Source organism: Chlamydotis macqueenii, chromosome 12 (genome assembly GCF_036417535.1).
Source record: "Chlamydotis macqueenii isolate bChlMac1 chromosome 12, bChlMac1.mat, whole genome shotgun sequence".
NCBI lineage: Eukaryota > Metazoa > Chordata > Aves > Otidiformes > Otididae > Chlamydotis > Chlamydotis macqueenii.
Genome location: NC_141567.1, coordinates 10,180,177 through 10,206,909, shown reverse-complemented (window position 1 = coordinate 10,206,909; position 26,733 = coordinate 10,180,177). Strand labels below are relative to the sequence as shown.

Genomic DNA, 26,733 nt, shown 5'->3' with positions numbered 1-26,733 from the left:
TGGATTTCTTGCCAAGCCTAATACTTTCAGTTGTGGTAGTCTGATTTATTCATGCTGTCATTCACAAGGGATGCTGGTTCATAGCAGCAAACTCACTGTCCTCCAAAGAGCTGAAGAACCTTCCATGAATGTATGGCTTAGCATCCCGCTTTGTCGCTAAGGAAGAGGCAGAACTGTTACTCCATGCACTGGTCTAGAATGGTAAACTCCTAAAAAGGAGTTTTGCTGCTGTATCTGTAACTCTTGCAAGAAGATTCAGCTGGGTTTGTCCCAGGGTAGTAACCCTTGTCTCTCCTTTGATATTCTGCAGGGTGATCCTGGACACCATTGGAAAAGTGCAGATTCGGAATCCTACTCAAAGGGAACTTGGTGCATATGGATGTCTGGTTGTCAATGACTTTGGTTTTGATATGGAAATGTCTTTGTTATTGCGTGCAGGTAAGACTTGTAGCATCCAAAGAATCAGGCATGTTGTTTTGGTTTTTTTAAAATATAAACACCCATCCCTACTCCAATGTGAAATAGTTTCTTTTGCTGGCAGTCCATAAAATTCTGTCCAACTTAATAGCTCGCCATGAAATGGTCTTGTTTCTCTAAAACCACGGCAGGTGTGAACTGAGTCTGAACTATCCATCTCACCTGTATTTTCTGGCTGCTCCTTTGCAGACTGAATTTTGTTTCAAGCATGATGAATTTAAATGTAAGATCTATATTTAAAAGTTAAATAAAGCTTTTAAAACTCATTATTCCTTTAATTTCAAAGAGATTCCTGTCATCTCGTCCTCCATGTTAAATGCTACAAATCTGGAAGCCAGCAATGTCTCAACGGTTGTTGGAGGTACAATTGTGGCAAGAATTGGAGCAAATGTTATGATTGAATGTCCAGTGAAAGGTAAGCAAGAAGTCCCCTGAAGTTCCCTGTAATGTTGGAATCAGAACTTTACCTTACATCTTGAAAGAAATTACCATTGAAGGCAGAAAATTATTGATCATTAGTCATTTTTATTAGACATGTCATAGAATAGAATCATAGAATAGTTTGGGTTGGAAGGACCTTTAAAGGCCATCTTGTCCAACCCTCCTGCAAGGAACCAGGGACATCTCCCTGATCAGGTTGCTCAGAGCCCTGTCCAACCTGGCCTTTGGATATCACTGATGCCAGTCCTATTTCATTTCTGTCTGTCACTTCAATTTACACACACATGTATATGTTTAAACAGACTTTCCTTTACAAGTACTTTTCTTTCCATGAAAGTGGTCTGAGGCTCCACTACAGAGCTTAAAGCCCACCAGAGTGAATGACTATCTTGCTGCAATAGCGAGCATGGCCAGCTGACTTGCTCATCAGAGAAGTTTCCTTATCCCTGTTTGAGATGCACATATGTCTAGACTATTGTTGAAACCGAAAATGAAATCTCCAGCCGCAGCTTAATAGAACTTTAAACCTGACAGTGAAGTAAACTTACCTTTTAGAGCCATCAGTCTGCAGCTGCAGTAAGGAAACAAAGAAATGTGCCAAGCCATGAGACCATATAGATATTTTCTAGCTCAACATCTGTGGAGCAGCATTAATGTTAGTCAGAAGTTCACCGCTTCATTTTATTTTCTAGTCCTTTGTTGGAAAGGTAGATACTTTCTTTTTAATCTCATCATTACTATTTGTTAAGTTTAAATTGTAAGATTTAACTCACAGCGGCAATAGTCTGTCAAATATTTAACAAGGTAAGGCCAGCCTTTTGTGCCGTGTTGAAGATGATGTATCAAAGTGTTAACAATGATGAAATTGCAGCTGAGTGCAAAGAGACTTCAGAGAAGTCCATGTGCCTTTCACATTTGTATTGCTGGGAGAGTGCATATCAGAAGAGTGTTGATACTGAACTGGAGTAGTGATAGAAATATATATATATGCAAATAGTTCTGCATACAATAGTGGCGCCAGGCTGACATATATTAGGACATGTGGCTCTGCTATTCACTGTTGTACCAAAGCTAATTCTTTGATGAAGTAATATTTTCCAACTATAGTTTGGCAGCTCTATGTATAACTGACCTACATCTCAAATTCAGCAGAGAGTTAATGTCACACTGTTAATATTAATGTTGTTAGGATGGGTAAGCAGTTAGCAATTTAAATATAAATTAATATTTTCACATGGGACTGTGGATTTCCAAATGCTGTAGAATTGTGTATATTCATGAGCCAAACTTTGGTTATGCTAAGACACCATTGTTGATTTAAGAAATGATTTATCTAGTTGCTTTATTTCCTGTCATTGCCAAGGAAGTAAGTTTTACTGTTTGTGAATAAAGTAGAGCTTGCATGTCTTAAAATGTCACTAAGCCTAGAAGCAGAAAAACTTAAGCAATGGTGTAAATGGAGTTCTTCTGATCTCCTTTCCTTAATGAAAAGTAATAAACCACTGACTTTAGAAGATTAAACTTAATAGCACCTTATGCTAATATGTTTGTCTAATACATGGGATGCAAAAATATGTCCATTTGCAGTGCAGCAGGATGAGAACTTTGTTGTGAATGCTGATAAAACATCATGTGAATTATCAGACAAGCAAGGGTTTGAATCAGAAAAAATACTAATATTTCTGTGGACTCTAAATGTTCTCTTCCTACAAGGAGGCGATGCGAGTCTGCAAGAGTCCTTTTCTCCTCATCAGACATGTTGATTTGCAGTAATAATCTCTTACCTTCTTGGAGTAATAGTCCACTGCAAATCCTTACAATGAATATCTAGAGTAAAAACACTATTGGGCAGTGATCAAATGTGACTGTCTGTCAGCTGAGGATCTCCTAGAATGGACCGTAACATAAAAGTGATTGTGAGAGAAAGCCCTTCTTTTAGTGTCGAGGAGACCTTGGCTAGATCTGGAGCACCTTCTCCTCACAGCCCTTCCTCCCGACTGCTCAGAAACAAGGGTGTGTTTTCTTTGTGGGTGACAACTTCTCTGCCTGTCCTGAGGGAAGTATTACTAGACAAGACTTTGTGTGTTCTTCATGTTCTGCTACATACTTATTCAAGATCCTTCTACGCAGACACTACTCAGATTTCTCAGTGGTGTCAAGCAGACACATCTGATCTACTGGACTCTTGCTAGCTCGCAAAATAGTTCTCCGTAAGAAGAACCATCTAATGAATAAGGTGTCTGTGTGTGTGAAGAACACTAGTGCCATGCCACTAGCAGAATTCTTCAGTTACGTTCAAATTTCTTGACTGCAATGATTTCTGAGGGGTTTTTTTTCTATAGACTGACTAACTTATAATATTTTTTCATAGTTGTTCAAACCATCGTTTTCTCTGTGAATAAATCTGCATATTGAGTTATGCATTTGGTGTCTACCAGTGTAAGGTATATTCAGGAATTTTCTTTTTGAAACACATATAAAAATTATAAACATTGGCAAAGTGGTAAATTAATGGTTCATTTAGGAGAGAATATCATGCCATAGAGCAAAATTTCAGCTGGAAGTAGGAGGAGCCTACCCAACAATCCAACAACGACAACTGTGAAAGGAAGAGAGGAAGTGATGTTGTAAGGAAAGATACACTTCCCAAATTCCTCTGCTGGCTGGCTAACGGCTGTACGATACACCCTTTAATTATTCAAGGCCTGAAGAACAACAAGTATATGCCACTTAAGGGGCTCTGCGTTTGTTAGGCCATGTTACACAGGACAGCTCTTGTTTGACGTTTTTAACGGGACGGACGTGAAGTTTAATATTACATACGGTGTTAGCCAGCTGACTACAGTTGTTTTTTGGTTTTTTTCATTGTTACTGATTTGGTTCTTTTTGTCCTTTTGAAAGTCTTTCTTGCGCACTCCAAAAATCACATTCAGATTAAAAAAAACAAACAAACCTTTGAAATGCTAACGAGTAGTGTATCCTAATAAATAGAAGAACATCAAAGAATGGACTAAGAAAAGTTAGCTAAACTACTGAAGCTAATAGTATCAGTTTCTTGTCTCTAATTTACAACAAAACTATTTTTTCCAGTAATTATAATAAACTCACTTTTATAGCTCACGAGCATATGCTAGAAGATATTCATAACATTATGGATAGATTCATATTCCATTCTTACAGCCAAGAGCTTTTTCAATCAACACACATGGTATAAATATCAATACTGATTGCTCCAAATTGCTCTTGGATAACATTTATTGTATTTGCAGAAAAGATCATCGTATGATTATTACTAAAATAAACTAAAACTGTCAGACTCCATTTATTATGAAATCTTGAAAGTTATAAGTTGAAGTAAAATAAGGGGGGGAAAATTAAAACTATGTATAAAATGTGCGTTGTCTGCCACCTCCTGGTGAGACAGCAGAGGGGAACGATGCTGAGTTGAGGTTGTTTATACATTATATCGCATCTCTGAAATGTCTTGGCACAGAGGCTTTTAAAAGTAGAAACCCCATTCTCATCCAAATTTGGCATTCCTATGGATATACTTTGGCACTCTAAGACTAACATATTGATAAAAAAAAATTGCAACAAATACACAAAACCTGTTGAATTAGAGTCATCTTTTTGGACATACGTTTCACAACGATGGACCAGCTACTTGCTGTCAGTATTAGAACTTGAAACAGGTCCAGATAAATCAAGAATTTAATTTTCCATCTGTTCCTTCATTTACTCACGCTATTCCAAATGTAACTTTGATGCTGTTCTTTGTCTTCTATGCTTAACCCCTCAGAAAACATCTCAGTGAAGAAAAACAGCAGTTTAATACATAGGATTCTGGCTCTTCATTTTTTTTAGTTTTTTTTTTTTGTGTGTGGTGTTCTAAAAGATATTAGTAATGTGTTTCAAAGGTTTAAAGGGGTAAGTACAGATTTCTTTTTATGAGAAAGGAATGACACTATTTATAATTAGTATAATAAAAAGAAAATCTTTTGCTCTTATGCTTCTTTTTACTATAACTGCATCTATATTAGAGTTTTTGTTTGGATCAGGCTTAAGCAGGAAGGATTGAAATATTTACTTCAAAAGCTTCATTGTGCGTTGCTTTGTGTCTTACGACAATCTAGGAAGCTGAAAATGGATCTCTTTGGATATAACTACTGAAAGGTGTGCCTGGGGACTATACCTGTTACTTTCCAAATGCTAATGGGCTGGGAGTCCAAGGGTCCAGGCAAGATTCACCACATAGTCCAAAGCAAACCTCATCCAAACACGTATTTTGGGACCTTGGTACCAACTATATCTCCTTACAAGCACATTCCTGATGGCATCCACTACTTGCCAATGTAGATATGTCCTACAGAGTTTGTCAGGAAAAACCTCCATAAATTTGAATGTTTTACAGCTTTGCTTTTTTGGTGTGTATTTCTCCCTTTCTCTCCCAGCTTTCCTTATTGGGGCAGGAGTTTCCTTCAAATTCCTAATTCAGGAAGGGTTAAGATTAATTGTTGTTAGAGGAAGGTAAAATTTCAAAAATCTATTAGCATTCTTGGAATGCTCTGCAAGCATGTGGATATTCCCTTGATACTTCCTACCTCCATTTGCAAAAAAGCTGTCAAGAAATTCCCTAGGCAAAGTTTAACAAATTCTCATAGTGTAAAAGAAGAGGTTAGCTCATTGGTTAGCACCTGGTTAAATGATGAGAAGGAACAAGTGGTCAAATTTTACAGTGGAGAGAGATTACCAATAGGGTTCCCCAAGACTTTGTTCTGGGATTTGTGATGTTCAACATTTTTATAAAAGTTCAGAACAAGAATGTGAACAGTTAGTTGACTAAAGCTCTGAAGGATCAAAATTTATGAAGGCTAATCAGATCTAAAACTCTCTGCAGAGTTGCAGCAGGATCACACAAGTAATGTTTAACAGCTAAATGAGGGCAAAGGATGTTCAGAATTGATATTTGCAGAATAAATGTACATGTGGAACAAAAAACGTTAAATATAGACATGTGCACATGGCTGTACCTGAATGACTGCCACTCAGAAAGATTTGTGGAGTCGTGGTGGTTAGGTCTGTGGGAACACTAGCACGTTCTCTGGGTGGGCTCCATAAAGGCAAATCAAAACTAATGGGAGAGGAATGGAAAAAAAAAAAGAATAAAAAAAATATAAATTTGCCATTGCTTAAAGCTGTGGTGGATCCTGTTTGCAATTTGCTAATCTAATTTCGAAAGGGTTACAGTAGTGCTAGAAAAGGTAGCGTGAACAATAATAAAGGAAACAAGCATGACAGTCTAAGTACTACTTCTGGTTCTGGAAACTGGGAAGATGTATTGAGGAAGAGTCATTCAATAAATACCTTTATTTTAGTACTCTCTGCCTACATATCCCCAGGTTCCTGTCACTGGACACAAAGTCCTGAGTTAGGTGGACTTCACGACTGACTAAGAATGGCAATTCCTGTATAGTTCTTTAATTTCTGATAAAATTATATTTTCCAAGTCCCTGAGTAGGTATCTGTGACCATAAATGTCTGGGTCCTTAGTGATATAGCAAGGCTATTCAGTAAAGTGGAAGTATAATTACTAACCAGTTGGGCAAAACAGTCTCTGATAGCAGTGCTGAATTGTCGAATTGCCCTAACGCGCATCAACCAAGTCTTTGTTGGAGGTCGATTACACAATTCAATCTAGCAGTCATTTCTGAATTCATACTTAACTCAGATCCTCTTATATAGTTGCCTAAATATAGTTGCCTTATTTTTAAATGCCTGATTTTGAAAAATACTAGCCTTAAGCTTCTGCAGCTGGAAAAAAGATCAAGTTCTGTTTGAGCTGACAGCCAGAGAACTAAACAGAGCCCGACAGAGCTGTAGCAAGGGTGGGATGGGAAGGGGTCTTGCTTCAAGAACCCCTCTAAGGAGGTCACCAGATGTCAGTAAGTATATCTAAATCCTGCCAGATGTTGCTACCACCTAGGAAGAGGGGCTGTTGCATGGCTGCTAGGAAAAGGCAGAGGTAATAGCTCTGAAATACTGTGAGAGAATGCAGCAGTATCAGAGAGCAGGTTGGAGGACCATACCGAGTGCCAAAATGTCTCATGCTGGCTCTCTGTCCAAGACAATTATTCCTGGTGAAGCTGGCAAGATTCCTGCAGGTAATTTTATTGGCAGCATGGTTTAGGCTTTTTAGGGTTTGCTAGAAGTCGATTGCTCAAGCATAATTCAGTTGAATAGAAAGGCAGTTTGCTACTTCTGATGGAGAAAATACGAAGATGTATCAATCAAAGGAATTGTGTTGTAAGTTATGCTAAATCCACTGTAGGTGTTAGTGAGTGTAGAATAAATAATAATCAGGTGACATTATTGTGTGTATTACTGACCCAGAATAGTTTCCTCTGAAAGACGACATGTGAATTTAGCCTCTAAAGCTAGGTAAACTTTTAGTAAAGTGCAGCAAAATGTGATGTGTGCCAGCACAGTTTTGCCTTGCTCTTGAATGGGAAATACAGAATACTTTATGAGATTCTACATAGCTGGGGGAAAAATTTCTGAAGACATATCCAATGTTTTAGAGCAACTAGTTAGTAGGCCAAGATTTTTATGGTGTGTAATATTTCATAGGGCTTTCAAGGTTGGAGGAAATTTGGTTTTGAACACTGAATATTTTAAGGACACCCTATAGTGTGGATTCCATTTTTTTTTTTTTTTTAAACACGTGTTTCACAGTCCCATCCGGAGCTGGAGTTTTTTTTCCATAACATTTGATGTCCCAGGGCCACTCAACGGTGGAAAATGTCTTTTTTTCATGGAACATTGAGTATTTTAGAGCTGCTCCAGTGCTAGTGGAAAATAACCTGTGTTTGAGGTCAGAAAAATAGATTAAACTAATTTTAAAGTTTTATAGCCACTTAGGTCTATAGTAGAAATTTTTAACATCAAGGGGATTTTGATCCATTGCAAGAGTAAGATTCTGATTTTTAAGGTTTTTCTAAGACTAAGAAGGTCTGAGTTCAGTAATGCATCTTTGTTCATGAAGGACAACTTCAGCCATTCTTAATTTTAAGCATGTGTTTAATTGCATTCCCTAATAGGGATGGATTTAATCCTATGCTTAAGTGCTTTCCTGACTTGGAGCCATGGGATATGGTTGTTTGATTCTGCTACTAGCTGATGTCAGTGATGGATCTCCCATTTGAATCACTGGGATCTAAATTGCACTCAGGGATTCTGAACTTTGGCAGTTTGGGTGAGTCGATACCTTTGGGCTCATCCTCAGCTGCATCTGCGTGTAGGTGGGGTGTGAAGGAAACAAAGGTGGCTATAGGCCATCTCTTACCTCTTCCCCCTTTTTTACTGGCTGGGAATCAAATGGGAATTATTTAGCTTGAAAGTAATATTTTCTTGGATGTAGATAGGGAATTACTTCCTTCCAGGATTACAAACTGGAAGACTTACTTTTTTTTTTTTTTTTTTTCTAAAGAGAAGGTCTAGGAAATGATTCCTAGAATGATTTAATATCTTCTGATGGATACAGAAAGGCAGCCATTCTATAGAAGCAGCTTATGTAGATACATTAAATTTGGACAGTAAGGTGAAAGGAAAGACACATTTTAAAACTGTCCAGGAAAAAGGACAAATGACAATAGTAGAAACTGCTTTGAGTCAGAACAGAGGGCAAAAAAAAAAAAAAAAAAAACAAACAGTGAGGAAGAAATATTTTTAAAATTAAATGTAATTATCTTTTAAACAATAGTCAATAGTCTTCTGCTACAATTCTATAATGGAAAAGGCTCTTGAAGACACTGTGAATGTTATTTTTGTCCATGCAAAGTCCCTATGTAAATCAACCTTTATGTAAAGGAGATTCAAGCATCTGCAGTAAAATTCAACCTTGTGGACAGGACGAACTCCTCCATGAAGTCCCGCAAATATGTCCCAAAGCTTAGGTATAATTTCAGCTCCATTTGCTTTGTCACCTTCAAGAAAACAAACAAACAAAAAAAAAACCCCAAAACACGAACACCTTATGGTTTGGCTAATTATTGCTTAGTTTAGTTTCTCCTTAGATAAGACAACAGTACTTAAAACTTTTAAAGTTTTATTTACATGAACACTGAAGGATAAAGCACAGGTTTTAGACCTTAATTATTTGCCTAGGGAAAAAAAGAGCTTTTATGGCTTTTTGGATGGTATGCTTGAACTCTGTCCTGCAGTTTCTATGTAGGAAAATTAGTGCTTTTCACAGTGCTACTGTGAGAGTCTTGTCATGCGGAATGTGGGAATTGTATGCTTTGCCACTTTCTCAGAAGAGCTGATAGATGAGGCTTAACTCAGTGTGTAGTGCTGCATACCAGTAGGCAAGAAAAATCTTATCTCAGGAGTAGTAAATATGGAGTCTAATTTCTAAAGGAAAAGCATCAAGAACCTGTATGATGGAAGCTTTTTCACCTGAAATGTATAAATGGTGACTGCATGCTGGGGTTGTGCTACGTTCTGAGAAGAGTTTTACACAAAGCGCTGTTAAGCACAGAGACTGTTAGAAAGGTAAACGCACACCTAAATATAAGTTTGGTTTTTTTTCAGTATCCTCCAACAGTAATAGTTTCTTCTGATAGGAATTCCAGAAATGACACTGTGCACAAGAACTCAGTGTCTTTCATAAGAGTTATGGCAGAAAAGGATTTTTGACTGTCGATATGAACATAAACTGAAGCTGTCCAGAAGAGCTTGAAATGTACACGCCGCTTTGCTGAAGAATGCAAAGGAGCTGGACTATAAGAGATGTCTTTTACTCCTGCTTTATTTCTTTAATCCATTTATGAGGTGTCTATCAGCAGATGGGATAGCACCACAAAAAAACCCCTTTTTTTTCTGGCCAAATTCTTTACTGCATCTCTTTGAATGCACAACTCTGAAAGCTTTGTATCCCATTTGTGCTACCCAGTTTGGGGTTCCCCCGAAAGGCAGGGTTAGAGGCCCCTGATTTCTAGCATACAGCTATGACCTGACTACAGAATGTGCAGAGTCCTGCCCTCTTTCCTCCCCTGCTCTCTTTCCTCCCTTCATGCCACTCCAGCCTGTAATAGGTCCCTGAACTCTTCTCTGAAAGATATCTTCCTTTTAAACTTAGCTCAGGGCTCAAGCTGAGGATTTGCCTTAATACTCTTAATGGCAATCTAATCAAAAGCCTATGAAAAAGGGTACAGAAGGAGCTTGATGGCAAATACCAGTTGTTCTTCAGCAGATGGTTCAATATCTCCCAGGCTCACTCTCAGATAGTGAATTGGTTTCCACATAATACGAAGGTTGGGTAAAGAAAAGGGACCACAATATGCAAAAACTTGAATGGTCCTCAAAATGATTGTGAAGAGGCCAGTTCAGAAGGACCAAGCATACAGTTCACATAAAAATTATTAACTCTTAGATAAAGGTCTTACTTCTCAGTAGTTTTACATAAAATGCAATGCAGGAGTGTCCCCACTACTACTTTCAGCTCAAACAGCTGATGTTTGCAGATGGACCGTGAAGGTATCTCGATAACATTAACTCTGTTTTAAAATGACCCTGGGCGATAAGCACGTATAATGCATAGTAGTGTTGTTTTTTCCATGATGCATTTAACTGATCATTTTTCATGGACTTTTTTCCCTCCACAATTTATCTGTCAGTGACGGCACCCCAAAGCTTGCTTGGATTGACTCATTGCACATTTCAATTGGGCTGGTTGCTGAACGGCCGTGTAGGGCTCTGTCCACACTTCTGCTCCTTAGACTTGGAATTTATGTTTGTGTATTCACATTACTCACTTGAGAAATGGTCTGATTTACTTGTATGTGTGTGGTATTACTTGCTTGTTTCCCCTAAAGAGAAATGTATACAGCTCTTTGGAGAAAGAGGAGTAATTTGCTATAACTTAAATTGAGTTTAAGGTGTATGACAGATACCCAATTTTGAACTTAAAATGAGAGGCAAAGCTATTCTGCAGAGTAGAGACATGGCAATTTTTTCTGGGATAAACTCTAGGATATAAACCAAATTTCAAATAAATAAATATTTTAATTAAGTTAAATCCCAGGAATGGGGTACATTTCTGAATGCCACGGTGAGAGCAGAGGGAAGATGGTAACACGGGGTGATACTGGGCTGAATTTTGATAGAGGCTCAGGTTAAAAGTTTAATTTGAACCTTTCCAAACGTTTTTCTGCTTTTGTTTTGTAGAATTTGACTTCAAATCTTTTGACTTCAGTCCCATCTCAAACGTGCTGCTTCCAGCAGCTCTGATTTTTGGCCCAGATTGGTTTGCAGGATTTTGGTGGCAGTGAGGGTAGTATGGCTGCAAACCCCTATGCCTTAGGTTAAAACAGCTCAGCATCCTCACAACACCCCCCCAGCCCATCTGTAGTGTAAGTATATATGCCTGAATGACCATGGAAAGTACACTGTAAAGGAAAAATATGTCTGAGAATGATACACTTCAGCCAGAAAGCTGGGGTAAAATGGAAAAAAGACCCTTAGAACAAGATCTTATCCTAATTCCAAAAGGATTTTTTGAAGTGGCATAAAGCTTCTTCTGGAAACTTGAAAAACAGCCTGGTTTTTTAGACACTTGTGCACCCTGCAGATCTATACTTTGTTTTATGCAGTTTTATTCAGTAAAACACAATCTCATGAGTTTAAAAGCACTGAACAGCTGCTAAATTGTCTAGAATAAAATCTATGGTTGCGCAGAAGAATGTTTCTCTCTGCTGTCTTTCTAGACAAAATGGTGGGGGAAGCTTTTTCCTTCAGTGAAATAACAGGTTCCAAAAAATATGTCTGGTTCCTATTACAGTAAAGGAAAAACTTGAGGTGTGCATTGGAAGTGCTAAGCCAGTGATTGAAATGTTAAAGTTGTTCCTAAAGGCTATTCCACATCATGAAGACATCATCTGTAAAGTAATACTGCACAATGATCTGTGAAGAGAGGAGACTGAATTAGCATTCAATATGGCTGAAACTTCCAAATGTCCCACATTCAGGTCAGCTTCTACAGCAGAACCCCTTTTGGTAGTCTTCAGCAAGCACTGATCAGTATATTTAGAGCAAACAGAGTTGAGGTGAAAGACAGTTTAACTGCTCTGACTTGCCTGGTGCCCTGTGCCTCTGTGCACATCTGCAGCTGGCCAGTGTGCCACGTTCCTCAGACTTGCCTGCTGATTTACATCGGGTTTCGGAGCTTTCAAAGAGCACTTCTGCTGCAGCAGCTCAGGCAGAGCACAAGCAATGAAGTGTCTGCTTTGCTAACTTGCAAAATATCTTTTTAAAGGCAAATGTTTGAGGAAAATAAAACAGTAGAAGTCTTCTCACAGAGGTGGTACTGTGCCAGCGGAAAAATAATCTGATTAAAAATAAATGTCCAAGGTCATTCGTTTATTAAGATTTACAATGGCAAGTTATCTGCAAATCCTGTTTCTCAGAGTTCAAGAGTTCCAGTAGGAATGATGATAGACCTTTGGCTTTCTACAACATGGTAAATGAGATTTGCTTAACAACTGAGCCCCTCATTTAGTTGTTAATGGCTCTTTCTGTTCTTTTTCCTGCACACTGCATTGTTACAAGTTGTATATATGACGTCTGCTACTTGGAGAAATTTTCAGGAGCTTTTTTTTGGCAGAAATTGGCCACATATATTTTCTAATCTAATAGATAAATATATCTTTTCTTTCTTCAAGAGAAATATTTTGCCTCCATTTCTTTTTTTTTTTCTTTATTTTAAATCAGAAATTGAATAATCATTCCTTCCTTCATATATTCAGGGATGCAGGTTGAATGAAAAGATGCTGTCCAGATCTTTACATTAATTGGTCCTGATTGTGGTTAATAGTCTCACACAGGAGCACATTGCTTTTGTAGGACTGGTAGCAGTTTTTAAAGCAGTTCTGTGTGCTTGCCTTACAGTGCTTAACCTTTAATCTTAGTGAGATGCTGAATTACTAATAGGGCTCACAACTGAGAAGTCTTGTGAGTAGAAAAGGTACTTGTTTTGCTGCGGTGTCATTACTTTGTTTTACACTATCTGTGAACTGACAAAGGCACTTCTGGTTCTTGGATATTACAGTAGCAGTTAGCAAAATAAAACCTATGGTTTGTCTTTCACAATAAATGTTTTTTTTGTTTGGTTTTTTTTCATTTTAAAGGTTTTCCCCGACCAAATGTTACATGGTTTAAGAAGAATGACATTCTACAGATCAATTCTCTCTTGGTTTTGAATGGCTCTTTATTTCTGAGGAATGTTTCCTATGAAGATGCAGGAACATACACTTGCAGAGCAACTAATGCACTCGGAAAAGCTGAAGCTGCATCTGTTCTCCACTTAACTGGTAAGTGCTCAATGAGAATTCCTTACTGATAACAACAGTGAACCACTTCAGTTATGAAGTTTAACCAATAAAATGGTTGGAGGGATATTTAACACTTTATTATGAACTTGGAATTTTTGATTGCTTCTCACTCCACGGGATCTGTTCTCTATTTTGTGTTTCCTGTAATAGTGGATCTACGTACAGATGGTTTGAATTGTGACTTCTTCAAAAGTTGTTCCATCTTCTTTTTTTTCCAGGCAACAAATATCAGCCCTTAAACCAGCAGACACATTAGAAAACTAAGTTCACTGTCATATTATATTGTTCCCAGTGCTTTTATCTAGGCTAAATGTGCAGGCTTGAGCTATTCAGGAAGTCTGCAGGGAAATACAGTGAAATGAAAGCAAAGGCTGTTTTCGGTTTTTTTTTTAATTATAGAAGCCAATAAAATGTAGGGACATGGAAAACAAAAAAAATCTGAATATGAACTGCTAACTCTCAGAATAGAAAACGTAAAGAAAAGCTCCATTTAAATGACTCTATTGTAAGTAGCTTAATAGTGTAATACTGTATAATGCAATCATGCCTTGCAAATAGCTCCAATAAATGGATCATTCAGCTCTAGAGATTAACTTTCTCACCATTTTGCTGTACGAAGTACAACACTGTTATACACGATTGATCCTGCTACAAAGCTTTCTTTCTTAGGCACACATGTGTAGGGCAGGTTATAGATGTTTGGATCTGTTGGCCAAGGAAGACGAACCAAAGACATAACAGGAGTCTCTGTGTGGGGATGAGTGTAGACTGGAGCTCCCTTCTTGGTTTCAGTTTTCCTGGAGTACATCAAAACTTCATATGTTCCATAGAGGAATATTATTATAATGATGTGACTGGGAAGATTTCTCACAAGAGTCTGAACTTTGTTTCTATTCCTGATCACATGACATTTGTTAAAATAAATCTTGAATGGATAGGAGAGGGCCAAATTCTGCAGGTTTTTTTGGCTGTGCAGAACTGCAGTGAAATGGGAGGACTTCTGGTGTCAGGACTTGCGGATTGCACTGACTCAATGTTGTCTGAAGCAACATCATGTCAGCCTTTTGGACTTCACTACAGCAATTACTGCCTGACCTGGGGCAGTCAAGAGGTAGTGCAGAATCTGTGCAGCCTTTCTGATAAAGGTTCTAAGGACTGACACGGCCACTACCCTTTGCCTGAATGGGACTGGCCTCACTGTGGTTCTGTGGAGGCTTTTTTTTTGTCCCAGTGTTTACACAGACAAGCAGGAAGCTTTCTACAGACATCACACAATGAGCAAAAATGTTGAACCAATGTAAAATGACCCACAGAAGTTAGACTACAACAAAAAATTTAAACTGTCTGGAAGAAGAATCATAGATATTATGCATACTCATTAAAACAGAAATGTTGACTAAGTGGCAAGAACTGTGTGTCACTGGCAGATTACCCACATTTTTGGCATATGATAAAAAGGAGTTACTATAGGGATAGGTGTGTGATGCTATCTCTAAGCATAATGAGATTTTAAAAGATTTTATTCTTTTTTCTGTTGTAGCACTTTGTCATAACTCCATCTAATGGAACAGAGGAATGGGCCTGATTCCATTGAGAGAATTATTTTTCTTAAAATTTCTGTATGTGAATGACTGGTAATGAAACAATAAAGAAAATTATCATGAGAAACAGGAAATACATCATATGTCCTGTTAATCTTGTTTTTACACTAAGTGCTACAGGCTTATTTTTCTAATAAATAAAATTCAGTAAACTTGATTAATTTAGAAACTTGCATAAACATTAAATAATTTCTGTTTCCTTGTTTACATATCTGAAGTATATTTGTTAGATGGACAATTTAATTACATAAATGAAGTTGATCCTAAATAATTCCAAAGCGCTATTATCCTTCTGCTTCATAACTAGCATGTTGGATATTTTAATACAAATTTTTTTTAGCGTCTTGATTTAATTCTTTCTGAGAAGAGATCTTATGCTTTGTGTTACAGAAAAAAGATTTACAGAGAATAACACTCTGTTATCAAAGGGAAGCAGAAGAAAGCGTGTCCTAATGGCATCTGGAATTGGTACAAACGTCAGTGTGGTACCTGGAGATCCACTAAGAATAGGTTTGTTGTCTTTTCTGCTTTGTTGTTTAAATTATATTATTTATTCATTTCACTAAAATGGAGAGAGGCCCATGAAGAAAGTGAGTGTAATACCTGAGAATCTGAGTTTGGTGACCTTCTGGATTTCCTAACCATATCTCAGCTTTTTATTATCAGGGAGAGAGCCTCACACACAATTATTTTTTTATTCAGCTTTTCAAAAAATGTTTTAAAATGGCGACCCTTTAGGCATCGTCTAGATATCCCATATGGTTGGATATGGAAATTAGTGTTGTATGCAAATATGTAGGAGTTCTCATTTCTTACCTGTGTGTGACTCACCATGAGACTGAAGCTGTGTAATTTCTCTTTGAGCTTCACTTGAAAATGATGGGAGGGGATTCAGCTGGGCTCTAGAACTGGTTTTTTTTGGTTTTTGTTTTTTTTTTTTTTTTGGTCTAATTTCCTCTGTTTCCATCCCTGCTTGTGCCTGTGGAGTGAAAATGAAGCAATTCATTTAATGTGTTTATAACTCCTTCCCAAAACAAATAAAAACTCTTTCAGTATAAACCTCTCCCCATATTGTAGAGTCTGGGGTGAAATAATTGTTCCTCCCACTCCCTTTGTTCATATAGAAGTTAAATTTGTAAGAACTTACTGAAAGGGAAAATACAAATAACTATGGTAAGTGTGTATCAGCTTACGTAGCTGATAGCCCTCAAGGGGCAGTCAGGATTTTGGACCATAACTTGGACTTCAGTGAGTTTATGCATACTCTTATGCATGCTTTTATTTAGACTGGTAAGGTCTTTTACATAGAATCACATACTTATGCATACTTATTCACAGACCTTTCAATGTGTTTAGAAAAATCTGCTAAAATGCTATTGATTTTTAGGTTGCCCGGTGCTGCCCAGCTACAGAAATACAGTTCACTGGCTTTTTGGAGATAGTCCCATTGAGGAAGTTAAGACCTTGGAATACCGAACCCTGGTTGGGGGTCGTATCCTAGAGGTGAACACCAACTCTGGTCAATTTGCTGGACAATTCCAATGTTGGACTTCAGCTAGTGCTAAACCAATGTCAGTTTGGGTAAATGTCAAGAAGGAAGGTTTGTTGAAAATTATATGACAAATTCTTAAATTTTGAAATATTTTCTTTCACTCTGTAAAGACTTTCCTGAAACCTGACCTGCTTTTATACATAGAAAGTAATTCATAAATGCATGTTTAACTTCACATGTGTGAATAGTCCCATTTAAGTGAATAGACAATGTGCATACTCAGAGTTGGATATGGGAATTAATGTGTGTGCAAACATATGGGGGTTCTCATTTCTTACCTGTGTAGCTGAGAAGCTGAGAGAATGTGGCCTGATTCAGTGTCTTGCTGCTTAAATAGCTTTAAATCAGGCAGGTTTTCTCAACTTCCTCATCAGGAAATCATACAAATTACTGACATGATAGTCCACCAAACTGAAACAAAACTGACTTTGAGGTCATCTTTGGAAATATCTTAATTGTAATAAAAATAATTTTAATATAATTATCATATTCCAGTGTCATTACAGTCATGAGGCCGCCATCTTAATGTAATCACCCTTAAACATATCGATGGGCTATGGCATACTCATCCATTTCAGGTTAAGTTTTCAAGAACGTTTTGTAATTTTCTCCAATGCAATGTGCTTGCACAAAACTACATTAGTAGTATATTAGGAGGTTATAAAATGGCCATCTAAGAATTATAAATGAATTTGAAAAGAATGTTGCATATACACCAGTAGGACAATAGACTCTGCCTGCAAACATTTTATAAAGCTTGTAAATATTTTAAGTACTTTAGAAATTAATTACATTATAATTGAGCTTTAAAAAAGAGACTTAGGAACTCAGATCCTAAGAGTTTGGCAGCAAAGCATCAAACTCCATTTGACAGTTTAAAAAAATACTCTCTAAGCAGGCATTACCCAGGGAATGCAAATCAGTTTTAAAAACAAGTATCTGTTGAAACTGAAAGTTTTCATATGTGATTTATCTATTATCCTATCAATATTATTTTGCTTACTGTTTATGTGTAAGCTGTAAGATCAGATCTTGCAAATCTCCCACACTGTGTGTAAGTCTACTCCCAGTGACTGCCAGTGAATTACTTCTCTGGTCAAGAATGGTTCTGTATGTGAGAGGCTGCAGTCACATTCACAGAGTAATTTTACTGAAACATATCTGTGATCAAAATGTTCATTTTAAAAATAAAAAGTAAATCAAAATATGAACTGAATCAGAAAATATCCTAATAAATTTTATAAAAAAAAAAGTGTATCCAGGCCTTGGTCCTAATACAGATCTCAATAAAGTTAGAATTTCCAAACAGGTCTAGCCAGGTGTTGAACTATCCACCTGGAGTTCTTAGCTGGGCTGCCTTCTGGTTGCCCAGTACCCTTTTCAGTGAGGCTGGTCAGCATTTTCGGGAGATTCCATTTTCCAGTCATGAGCTTTAACTCTGATTGTTGCTTATGTAAATGTTTCATCACTGAAATACTCATGCATTTGTAAGACTGCAAAATCTCCTCTGGTGGTTTTTGCACAGTAGGTATATTGAGGGCGCTTCCGAGGAGTATCATCCTAGTTAAACAAACAATACAGTCTCTCCATCATAGTTACAGTCAGTAAATTTAACTATTTCTACTTTGAAAAAGGCCCTTTTGTATTATTTTAAGAAACCCAGAAGTAATAAGGAAACAGTGAAAAACAATAAGTTAAAGAATTCATTATGTGCTGGAAGAGTGAGCCTGTGGACACAGCTGGTAGCTATCAATTATTCTTGGTTATTACAGAAAAATCTGACTCCTGTGATCACATAAAAATCTGTCAACATTGCATAGTACTTCATCTTTTACCAAGTGTCAAAAAAAAAATTGTAGGGGAAAGGGTAAGTGTGGAATTGTGACTAAATATAAAGGTAGTAATTGTTAGAGGTGATTGGTTTTTAATATAAAATGCTCTTTAAAACAAATTCCTTTTTCATCTTGCCAGATGCCTCAGTGGCAAATTATTTATGCATTAAATACTTTTCTATGGTTCAGTACAGGATTCTCTTAAATCCTGAAATTATGTGAAGTGTCTGGAGTAAGATGAGTTTTCTTCAGAATAAACCTACTGTTAGCATAGCAGGAAACTTAGAGAGCCTGATTTACAGTTTCCTCTTTTTAATGCTCATTGTATAAAAATGTTATGAAAGTTTTAAAAGAAGTTCATCAATTCCTGCTGTGAGCCAGGTTCTGCCCTTCATGTGCACATATGCTGATCCCATTTGCCTTCTAGAGAACTTCGTGCTTCTATGTAAGGGCTAAACTTGGGAAGCTGAATAGGAATAAATTCTGCTCTGGCTTATTGGTTCCTTTCCACAATGCTGAAATATTTGCTTTTCTGCAGGGGATGCGGTATCTATCTATCTTACAGAAAATGCTGCCAGTTCAATTAAAATGTGACACAGTTACAATGTGTCTCTCTCATGCTATTTTCAATTGCGTTTCTTAGATTACAGATGGGAATATGCTGAGTGGAGTACTTGCTCTGCTAGCTGTGGGAATTCAGGAACCCGCTCCAGAAGACTACAGTGCATGAATGCAGAGAAACAGAAAGTAAACGAATCATTATGCAGAGAGCTGCAAAAGCCGGTGATTATTTACCAGCCATGTAACACAGATGACTGCCCTGCCAGGTAAACTCCTTTCTACTCTGTTTCCATGTGCTCTATGTGTATGAAAATGCACTCACAGCCTCCTGAAATTGTTTCTGTTCTTATACTCCGAATCTGAAATGTGGTGTTAATTTCACCGTGAACCCTAAAGCATAAGAGATGTGAAAATGGATCACAAGCAAGTAAGAGAATGCTTGGCTTGATTCACTGCACAAATGAGATCCTGTGCAAGTCTCCATGCTGCTGCAAGTTTTGATGCTAACACCCTAACACCTTGAAAGCTAAGCTGGAGGTCTCTCTGAGACATTGCGATGTGCTAGTCTTGCGGAATCTGTTCCAAAGCCCTGGGAGAAAACTCATTATGTTTAGAGCAGCCAGGATACTCGTGAGTGGAATGTGGTCACCTCCTCTCCTTCTCTGCCAGCAGAGCTCCGAGTAGGATGCTTACTGTGGAATGCTGCATTTGTCTCTAACGCCCCTCACCACAGTGTCACACTCCTTGCATGTCCTTCCCTGCCGATTTTCTGGCTGGATCAACTGGAGTACCTTGTGATCCTGGGACAGAAAATCTTTGTATCACAAGCAAGCAGACCACATCATCTGATTCCAAAAGCCAAAATCTTACCTCTAGACTTCTTGAGTTTCTCTGAGCATTCCAACTCAACAAGGCATTGCTCTAGGTTTTTAGCAGGAAGTCCCACAGGCATTCTCAAAATAAGTGCTTTCCGTTGCATAAAAGAGTTGGCCATCACTGTCAGCAATGTAAAAATCCATGAGGGATGAAAAGTCATGCACACGTTTTGGAGTTGTCTCTCACTGGAAAATGTTCGGAGAGAAGTGTTAAGACCTTAACTGACATTGTGGGAGTGCATCTTGCCAGTATGTTCTAAACTCTGTTCTAAATACAGAAAACATAGCAACAGATAAATATCAGGAAAAAAAAGTTGTTTATATTTCATCATTAGCAGCCAGAAAACCAGATCATCTTAAATTGTGAGTCTGAACTCTGGCCAGCCCATAACAAGCAAACATTTTTGCCAGTGGAAAAATACTGAAATAGAACTAATAGTTTGAAACACACAGGCTCAGTTGCAGGTTTCCCTGTTAAAATTCAGCCCTTCAGAGCAGATGACAGAGTTAGGAGGAGGTTGCCAGAGGGCCTGGTGCTCCTCTGAGCAAGGTTATGCCTTTTCAGTGGACTGCAGTGCATGACTTAGCAATCTGATTATCACTGAACTCCAAGTATTCACCACAAAAACCAATCAGTTATTTCGTATGGCTAAACAGACTGGGACCTAAATTGTCTCTTATTAAAATGCTTAGGTTTATTTAGCTTTTAATTTGACTTTATGTATTTACCAGCAGAAGGGAATTGTATGTATACTAACAGAATTAACTCTACCTTGAATTATACATGTATGCTACCATAAACATTGTTTTTCTTTCATTAAAAATTCCACACTTCTGATATAGGAAGAGCATCTCAGATGCCTGGAGAATAGCCCCACATCTGGTTCCTAGTGCCTTCAACCTCTCCCCATTCTCTGTGATTACTGACCTGGGAGGGAAGTGCAAAATATTCAGACTTTCCTTTCCATTTCCCCACTTAATGATTTCTGCAAGATATTCTCATCCCAAGGAAACTCTTTAGAAAGTATCCATAGAATTATAAAGGCTTTAGATGTGCAGTCAGTGTCATGGGCCCTTATTATTAAAAGTGGTTTTCGTGTGCTTAATCCCTTCTCTCTAGCACAGCACAGAAGTACAGTTAAGCAAACATAAGGGTTTAAGCATGTACACTTAACTTGTGCTTTAAATGTTTGCCAAATGTGGGCCTTGCTGACTGGCTGTGCATGTGCTGCACCAAATATTTGCAAAAGTACTTGAGCTTTAAGAGGGAGAAAAAGATGAGTTCAGACTGTAAAAGATTAATCTTCCTTGAATGGATATAAACTGTTTGACTGTAAGAAAGTGAAATAATTGCTAAAGAGAATAGAATATTTTCCTGTTATCACAGTTGTGCTACACATTAAGTCCCATTCTGTACTTCTAGCCTAGATTTATGAAAAGATCAAGTCAAACAAATGGTATTACCACCTACTGCGTCCTCAGTATTGTTTCTAGCTGCCAAGACAGACTAAATCTTTGCAACTTTTAATCAATAAATAACATGTGCTGTTTGAGCCATTATCTAGCAAGATCTTGTTGTAATAACTTTGGCTGAGTTATGACCCCTGTCACCTTGGTAGTAACTAAATCAGTATCATGCATTTTATAAGTCATGGAAAAGTACGCTGTCTTTCCATCTGAAACGTTAAATCCTGAGAGTTTATGGGGTTTGCCTAATATAACCTTTTGGGTCACAAGCAGTGTAGCTTCTGTTAGCATATACTGAGCTATAGTTATCTTAGAAGAACTCACTTAACAACTGAAAAAGCTCATTCTACCTTTTCTCATATCTAAAGCTTGCAGGTTCTTCTGCTTTTTATTTATAAACAGATCACTGCAAACTACCAGCAAGTTTACAGTGGTTTCATAGTGTCTATGAATTTGTCTCTGCATCCTCTAGGTGGGTAACTAGTCCATGGTCTGAATGCTCTGCATCTTGTGGCAATGGATTTCGCTATCGACAAGTAACTTGTCAACAACTGAAAGCCAATGGCAGTATGTTGACACTGCTACCAGCTGCTTGTGTACACAGAGACCGTCCTGCGGGAAGGAAATCCTGTTTGGGCAATTTGTGTACAGTGGGGACAATACTGACAAAAGGACAGGTAAGCTAGAGTTTGTCTCTGTATACTATATATTCCATTTTTTTAATTAAAGAAGGAGAAATACAGATAAAGAATTATGACTGGGTTGTGTAATTAGGTAACTGCCCAGAAGGGTGATTCTGCTATTATTAATTGGGTTGTTTCTTTTTCTTTCCCCTCACCCTTTTCTCTCACTTTTTAGTGTTCTGGTCGCTGCGCAGGCCGCCCTGTAGGATTGCAGCATCGTCATTTTGTATGTCAACTTCGTAATGGATCTTTGGTGTCAAACGCTTCTTGTGATGAAAGAAAGAGGTATACAACTTGAAGCAGTACAATTCAGATTCTTTAGATGATCAAGTTAAAGATACAGGATTGTTAATGCAGTATAAATATGCAAATTCTTATGTATCAAACACAAGGAAAGGAGATAGTGACAGTCACCCCTTTGTATACACTGGATGAATTCAGGAACCCAGGGTGGGTAATGGATTTGATCAGTGTCCTCCACTGTGCTAATGGCAAAGCTAGAAATAGAGTGACAGAATCTTGATTCCCAAAAAGAACGTAGAAATTGCAGTGATCCACCGTAACTTTTTAATTAGTGCTGAACTTGGACTCTTCTGATATAACTTTTTATTCTGGTCTACTACTGCCCAGATTTTATAAAATAAGAGTTTTCCTGGACCTTATTTTGTGGACTGTGTAAACTGGTTTACTAGTTTATGGTTACTGAAATAAGGTGTACGTCTGCATAAATAGAGGTATGTACTGTTAGTATGCCTCTTAGTATGTACTGTTGAGGTACATGAGGTACGTACAACCTGAATGAGTGAGACGATGTGAGTTTTTACATCAATGTACACATTCTAAGAACTCTGATTTGTTTTACTATCTCTAAACAACTCCTTTCAGTACAAAAAGTACAGACTTTACACCTCCACAGAATCTGAATCAGCAGATTCACTTGAGGCTATGCTGTAGCACATGGATGGATGGCAGTCTCTATAAAATGGCATAATCTCAAAAAGGCTGAATTAAAGAGAAATTAAAACTGCATGTGAGGGTCTTTGGGCACAAAATTTTGTTCCAGGGCAATGAAGAGCATGGAATAAATAGGTAACAAGTACATACACGGGAATTGGTGCTGTGTTTCCAGATTACTGAATCCAGCTTTTCCTATTTCTTGCAATTGAAGTGCTTCTGAATTGTGAGCATTTTCAAACATTTTTGCTTCACGCACAATGAAATTTTGGCTCCACTGAAGTACGTGGTGAAAATTCTGTTTACTACTAAAAGCTAGGATTTCACTTTGGCAGCTTCAAATATTCAAGGAGGTTCAGTGTCAGCATAGAAATACTACTTGTGTTCAGGAGAGGTTATACATGAAGCACTTGCAGCATCCAGTATACAACATTTTGGGGTCAATTAAGTTTTCCTAAAGATAAAACACTTTTTATATTCCATGATTTAAAGAAACATGGCCTTGTATTTAGTTTCCTCATGGCTGAGGCATGATGTATGAGCACAAAATGAAATACAGGAAATTCAACTTAAATATAAGAAAAAACTTTTACTGTGAGAGTAAAAATTTGGTACAGATTAGCCAGAAAAATTGGAACAGGTTACCCAGAAAGGTTGTGGAGTCTCCATCCTTGGAGATATTCAAAACACAACAGACAACCTGGTCTAGTTTATTGTACTATGAGCAGGGAGTGTGGACTAATCAGTCTCCAGAATTCCCTTCCAACATCAATTCTATCATGCTGTGAATAAGGTTTAGCACAAAAGTAAACATTTAACTGCCATTTATTTTCCTCCATAGGTCTCCTGTGAGAAGAAACTGTTCTTCAGAGGCGTGTGATGTCTATTGGTGGACAGGCCCTTGGAGGCCTTGCAGTGTGGACTGTGGGAGTGGGTTTCAGTCAAGACGAGTGTACTGTGTACACAGAAAGAATAACAAACCTGTGGCTGATCAGTATTGCGGATGGAGGAAGAAACCAGTGACCTGGCAACACTGCAATGTCACATCCTGTGGCAGTATGTAAATGTTTATTTATATATAAGCATAGTAATAGTTTGTAGCAGTTATATTAGAAAGTGACTCACAGTTGTACACTAATGATTCTACAAGCATTTGATTGTACATCAAAGGTAAAACTATCCTCTCCAAGGAGCACTTCATAATCCTGGGGTTATTTTTCTCTATGAGTAGGCCAGTTTGATATGAAAGCCTCAAAAGCACTTTTAGAAACAGGATATTTAGGAAGTTGTTTTATGCAAACTTCCCTACATGACTGTGCCAGTTATGACTCATACGTCTCTGAGCAAGCTGTTAATTCCTGAGAGATGGGGTAGTTTTAGGAAACAAGCAATAGGTAAACGAATGCAGTGAGATCACACCTCTTATTTGTGACCTAGTTTAGCTTTGACTCCACTGTTGACAGAAATGCAAAGTAAAATAATTACAAAGCTACCAGGAATCCATCAGTTGTTTACAATCACGATAAATTCTACTATTTATCTTTTGCCCGTGATAAAGCCTTTTAATGTTTAAATATATTTTTCAGAAGGCAAGTGCAAGGATACAATTTACTACTGTATATTTGTAAAGCAACTAAAGTTATGCTTGACAGATATCTACAAACAAAGATGTTCTCAATCATGTCAAGAAGTGTAACTCCTCTATGGAAAGTTCAAGATGCTGCAGTGAAGAGTTGAGAAGAGAGGTTCATTAAACTAGCCTGCTCAAAGTATATACTTGTAAATAAGACATTAGTCACAACAGTTAAATGGAAACATGGGGCTAATGAAAAATCAGTATTGCAGATTGATATGCTGGACAGGGTATTTTTTTCTGGGAACTTTTATTATCCACTCCTTGCAATGGAACTTTTAATGTTTTAAACATTTTCATGTCTGGATTAGGGAGATCATATCATGGCATATCATCTGTAAAATTTTACAGGCCATCCCATTATAATTTGTCAAAGGAAAAAGCATTATCTAAAAGCATTAGGCAGTGCTTACTCTTCTTAACTTATGAGAAAAGCAAATTCACAAAATCCTTTCAAGAATTATGGAATGCAGCAACTATTGACCCCTTGGTTTTTCTCATTGATCAAATTTAACACAATTTTTACATTTATAGAAGCTGTGGCTTGTACCTGTAAAAATTTTGGCAGCAACTTCATTTTCTTAAGCAGCTTGAGCTTAAGGGTCTATCTCACAGGATATGTTTTACTGATATTAGCTGTCAGATGGATACACAGAAGTACATTGCTTTTTTTTTTGTGCTCATATTTATGTGTGTGCAGTAAAAGACATTGTAGATGCTAGTACAGTTTTCAAAACAGCAAAAGATCTGTTTTGAATAAATGAGGTGTCATTTTCCATTGTTTCTGTTCTTCTGCTCCTGTCACTGAAGTACAATCGAAGTTCTGGCATGATTAGACTTTTCTACTGATTTTAAATTAGACACAAGGCTTCCTTGTCAGAGTTGTGAATGAAACATTTGTGAGCACTGCTATCTTGCACATCAAGTCAAAATGGGAGCCAATAACTGGCCAAACATGGCTGTCAGATTTTCTGTCTTGAATAAGTATTTTTTTCCCTGGCTGATGGGGAAAAATGTCCAAGGAAGAATTATTAGTTATGAAGACAGACAAGTGCAAGAAATTTATTTTGTTTCAATCAAGATGACTTTTCATCATGACCATTACCCATTTGAGTCTCTTGCAAGTTGATAATAAATTCTGATTATGATATTCCCAGGTAAATTATTTTCCCGTATTGCAGATTATGTCTTATTAGGGCTCTAAGCAGAGAGGACCCCATAGGAGGCAGCAGACAGATGGATTTTTTTCTTTTGTAGTTTCCAAACTACTGCACATGCTGGAGGCCTGAGTGCTTGTATTGATGTGGATCTTGTGTTACATTACTGAACTACAATTACATGCTAATTAGTGGGTCTGCTGTAAAAACAGTTTTAGAAACAGCATTCCTGCACAAAGGGTTTGCATCACTGAAAATTAATTAGCACTACTGTATAGAAAATGTTTAATGTGGACTATTGTGTCCAACGCTGACTGCAAGGAGAGGATATTCCTAATCATTACCTTTTTAATCAGCAATGGGTCTTGATTGTTTAAGCAGTTTTTTAAATTAAAAGAAAACATTTGTAAGATACTTTTGTAGATATTTATTGTCTGATTTAAAAGTGCAATATTTTGTTTTGTACAGTGTTTAATAAAGATTTTTGGACATATATTTTTTCTTATTACCAAAATTTATTATTCATGTTTTTCCTTTATATTTAAAGTTTTCAAATGTTAACACATAGCATTTTTTTTTTTGCTTTAATTTTGTCTTTTGTTAAGTATGCATGCTATACAGAAGCAGTGCTGTAAATGTTTGTTATTGCAATTGGCATGATGTTCCTCTGCAGATTATTTTATTGCTTCTCCAGTAACTGAAGATGTCTAATATTTAGCTTTTTTTGAACGTAGTTTTCATATTTCTGAAATAAACTCTAGTTTGATTATTCAACACTGTGATTACCCAGAGATTGTTTATTACTGTGGTTTTCGTGTTAGCTATGCTTTCATTCCAAATGTTATTTTATCAACAATTCTGGGATTTTTTCAAAGCTAAGATTAGTTCTTAATTTTGACAGTTTATCAGATGATTCTCAGCTTTGTTACAGTCTGTTTGCACTGCTATTAAGAGGCAACATAGATGTAACCTCACTGAAGACGTGGGGAAGAGAATTTGCCAAAATCTAAATAAGTCAGCTCTGACTTATTCAAATCTAGAATCAGGATGCTGTAAAAAGGTGGAATAAAGTTACATTCCTTTCCTAGGCCTTCATTTACTGCACCAAGCAGAC

At 37.3% G+C, this 26,733-nt stretch overlaps 1 protein-coding gene across 1 annotated transcript in view; it reads left to right on the top strand.

Moving 5' to 3' along the window:
* The window catches only part of ADAMTSL3 (ADAMTS like 3), a 188,220-nt gene extending 161,827 nt beyond the window's left edge, over positions 1–26,393 (top strand). Inside the window, exons 22-31 of the mRNA XM_086757497.1 lie at positions 311–438; positions 764–892; positions 13,101–13,283; positions 15,296–15,415; positions 16,293–16,505; positions 18,933–19,116; positions 21,665–21,869; positions 22,051–22,160; positions 23,671–23,885; positions 24,416–26,393. Coding sequence (XP_086613623.1) covers positions 311–438; positions 764–892; positions 13,101–13,283; positions 15,296–15,415; positions 16,293–16,505; positions 18,933–19,116; positions 21,665–21,869; positions 22,051–22,160; positions 23,671–23,885; positions 24,416–24,525 — 1,597 coding nt within the window. The 3' untranslated portion in view covers positions 24,526–26,393. The remainder of the gene's footprint in view (positions 1–310; positions 439–763; positions 893–13,100; positions 13,284–15,295; positions 15,416–16,292; positions 16,506–18,932; positions 19,117–21,664; positions 21,870–22,050; positions 22,161–23,670; positions 23,886–24,415) is intronic.
* The last annotated feature ends 340 nt before the right edge of the window (positions 26,394–26,733 follow it).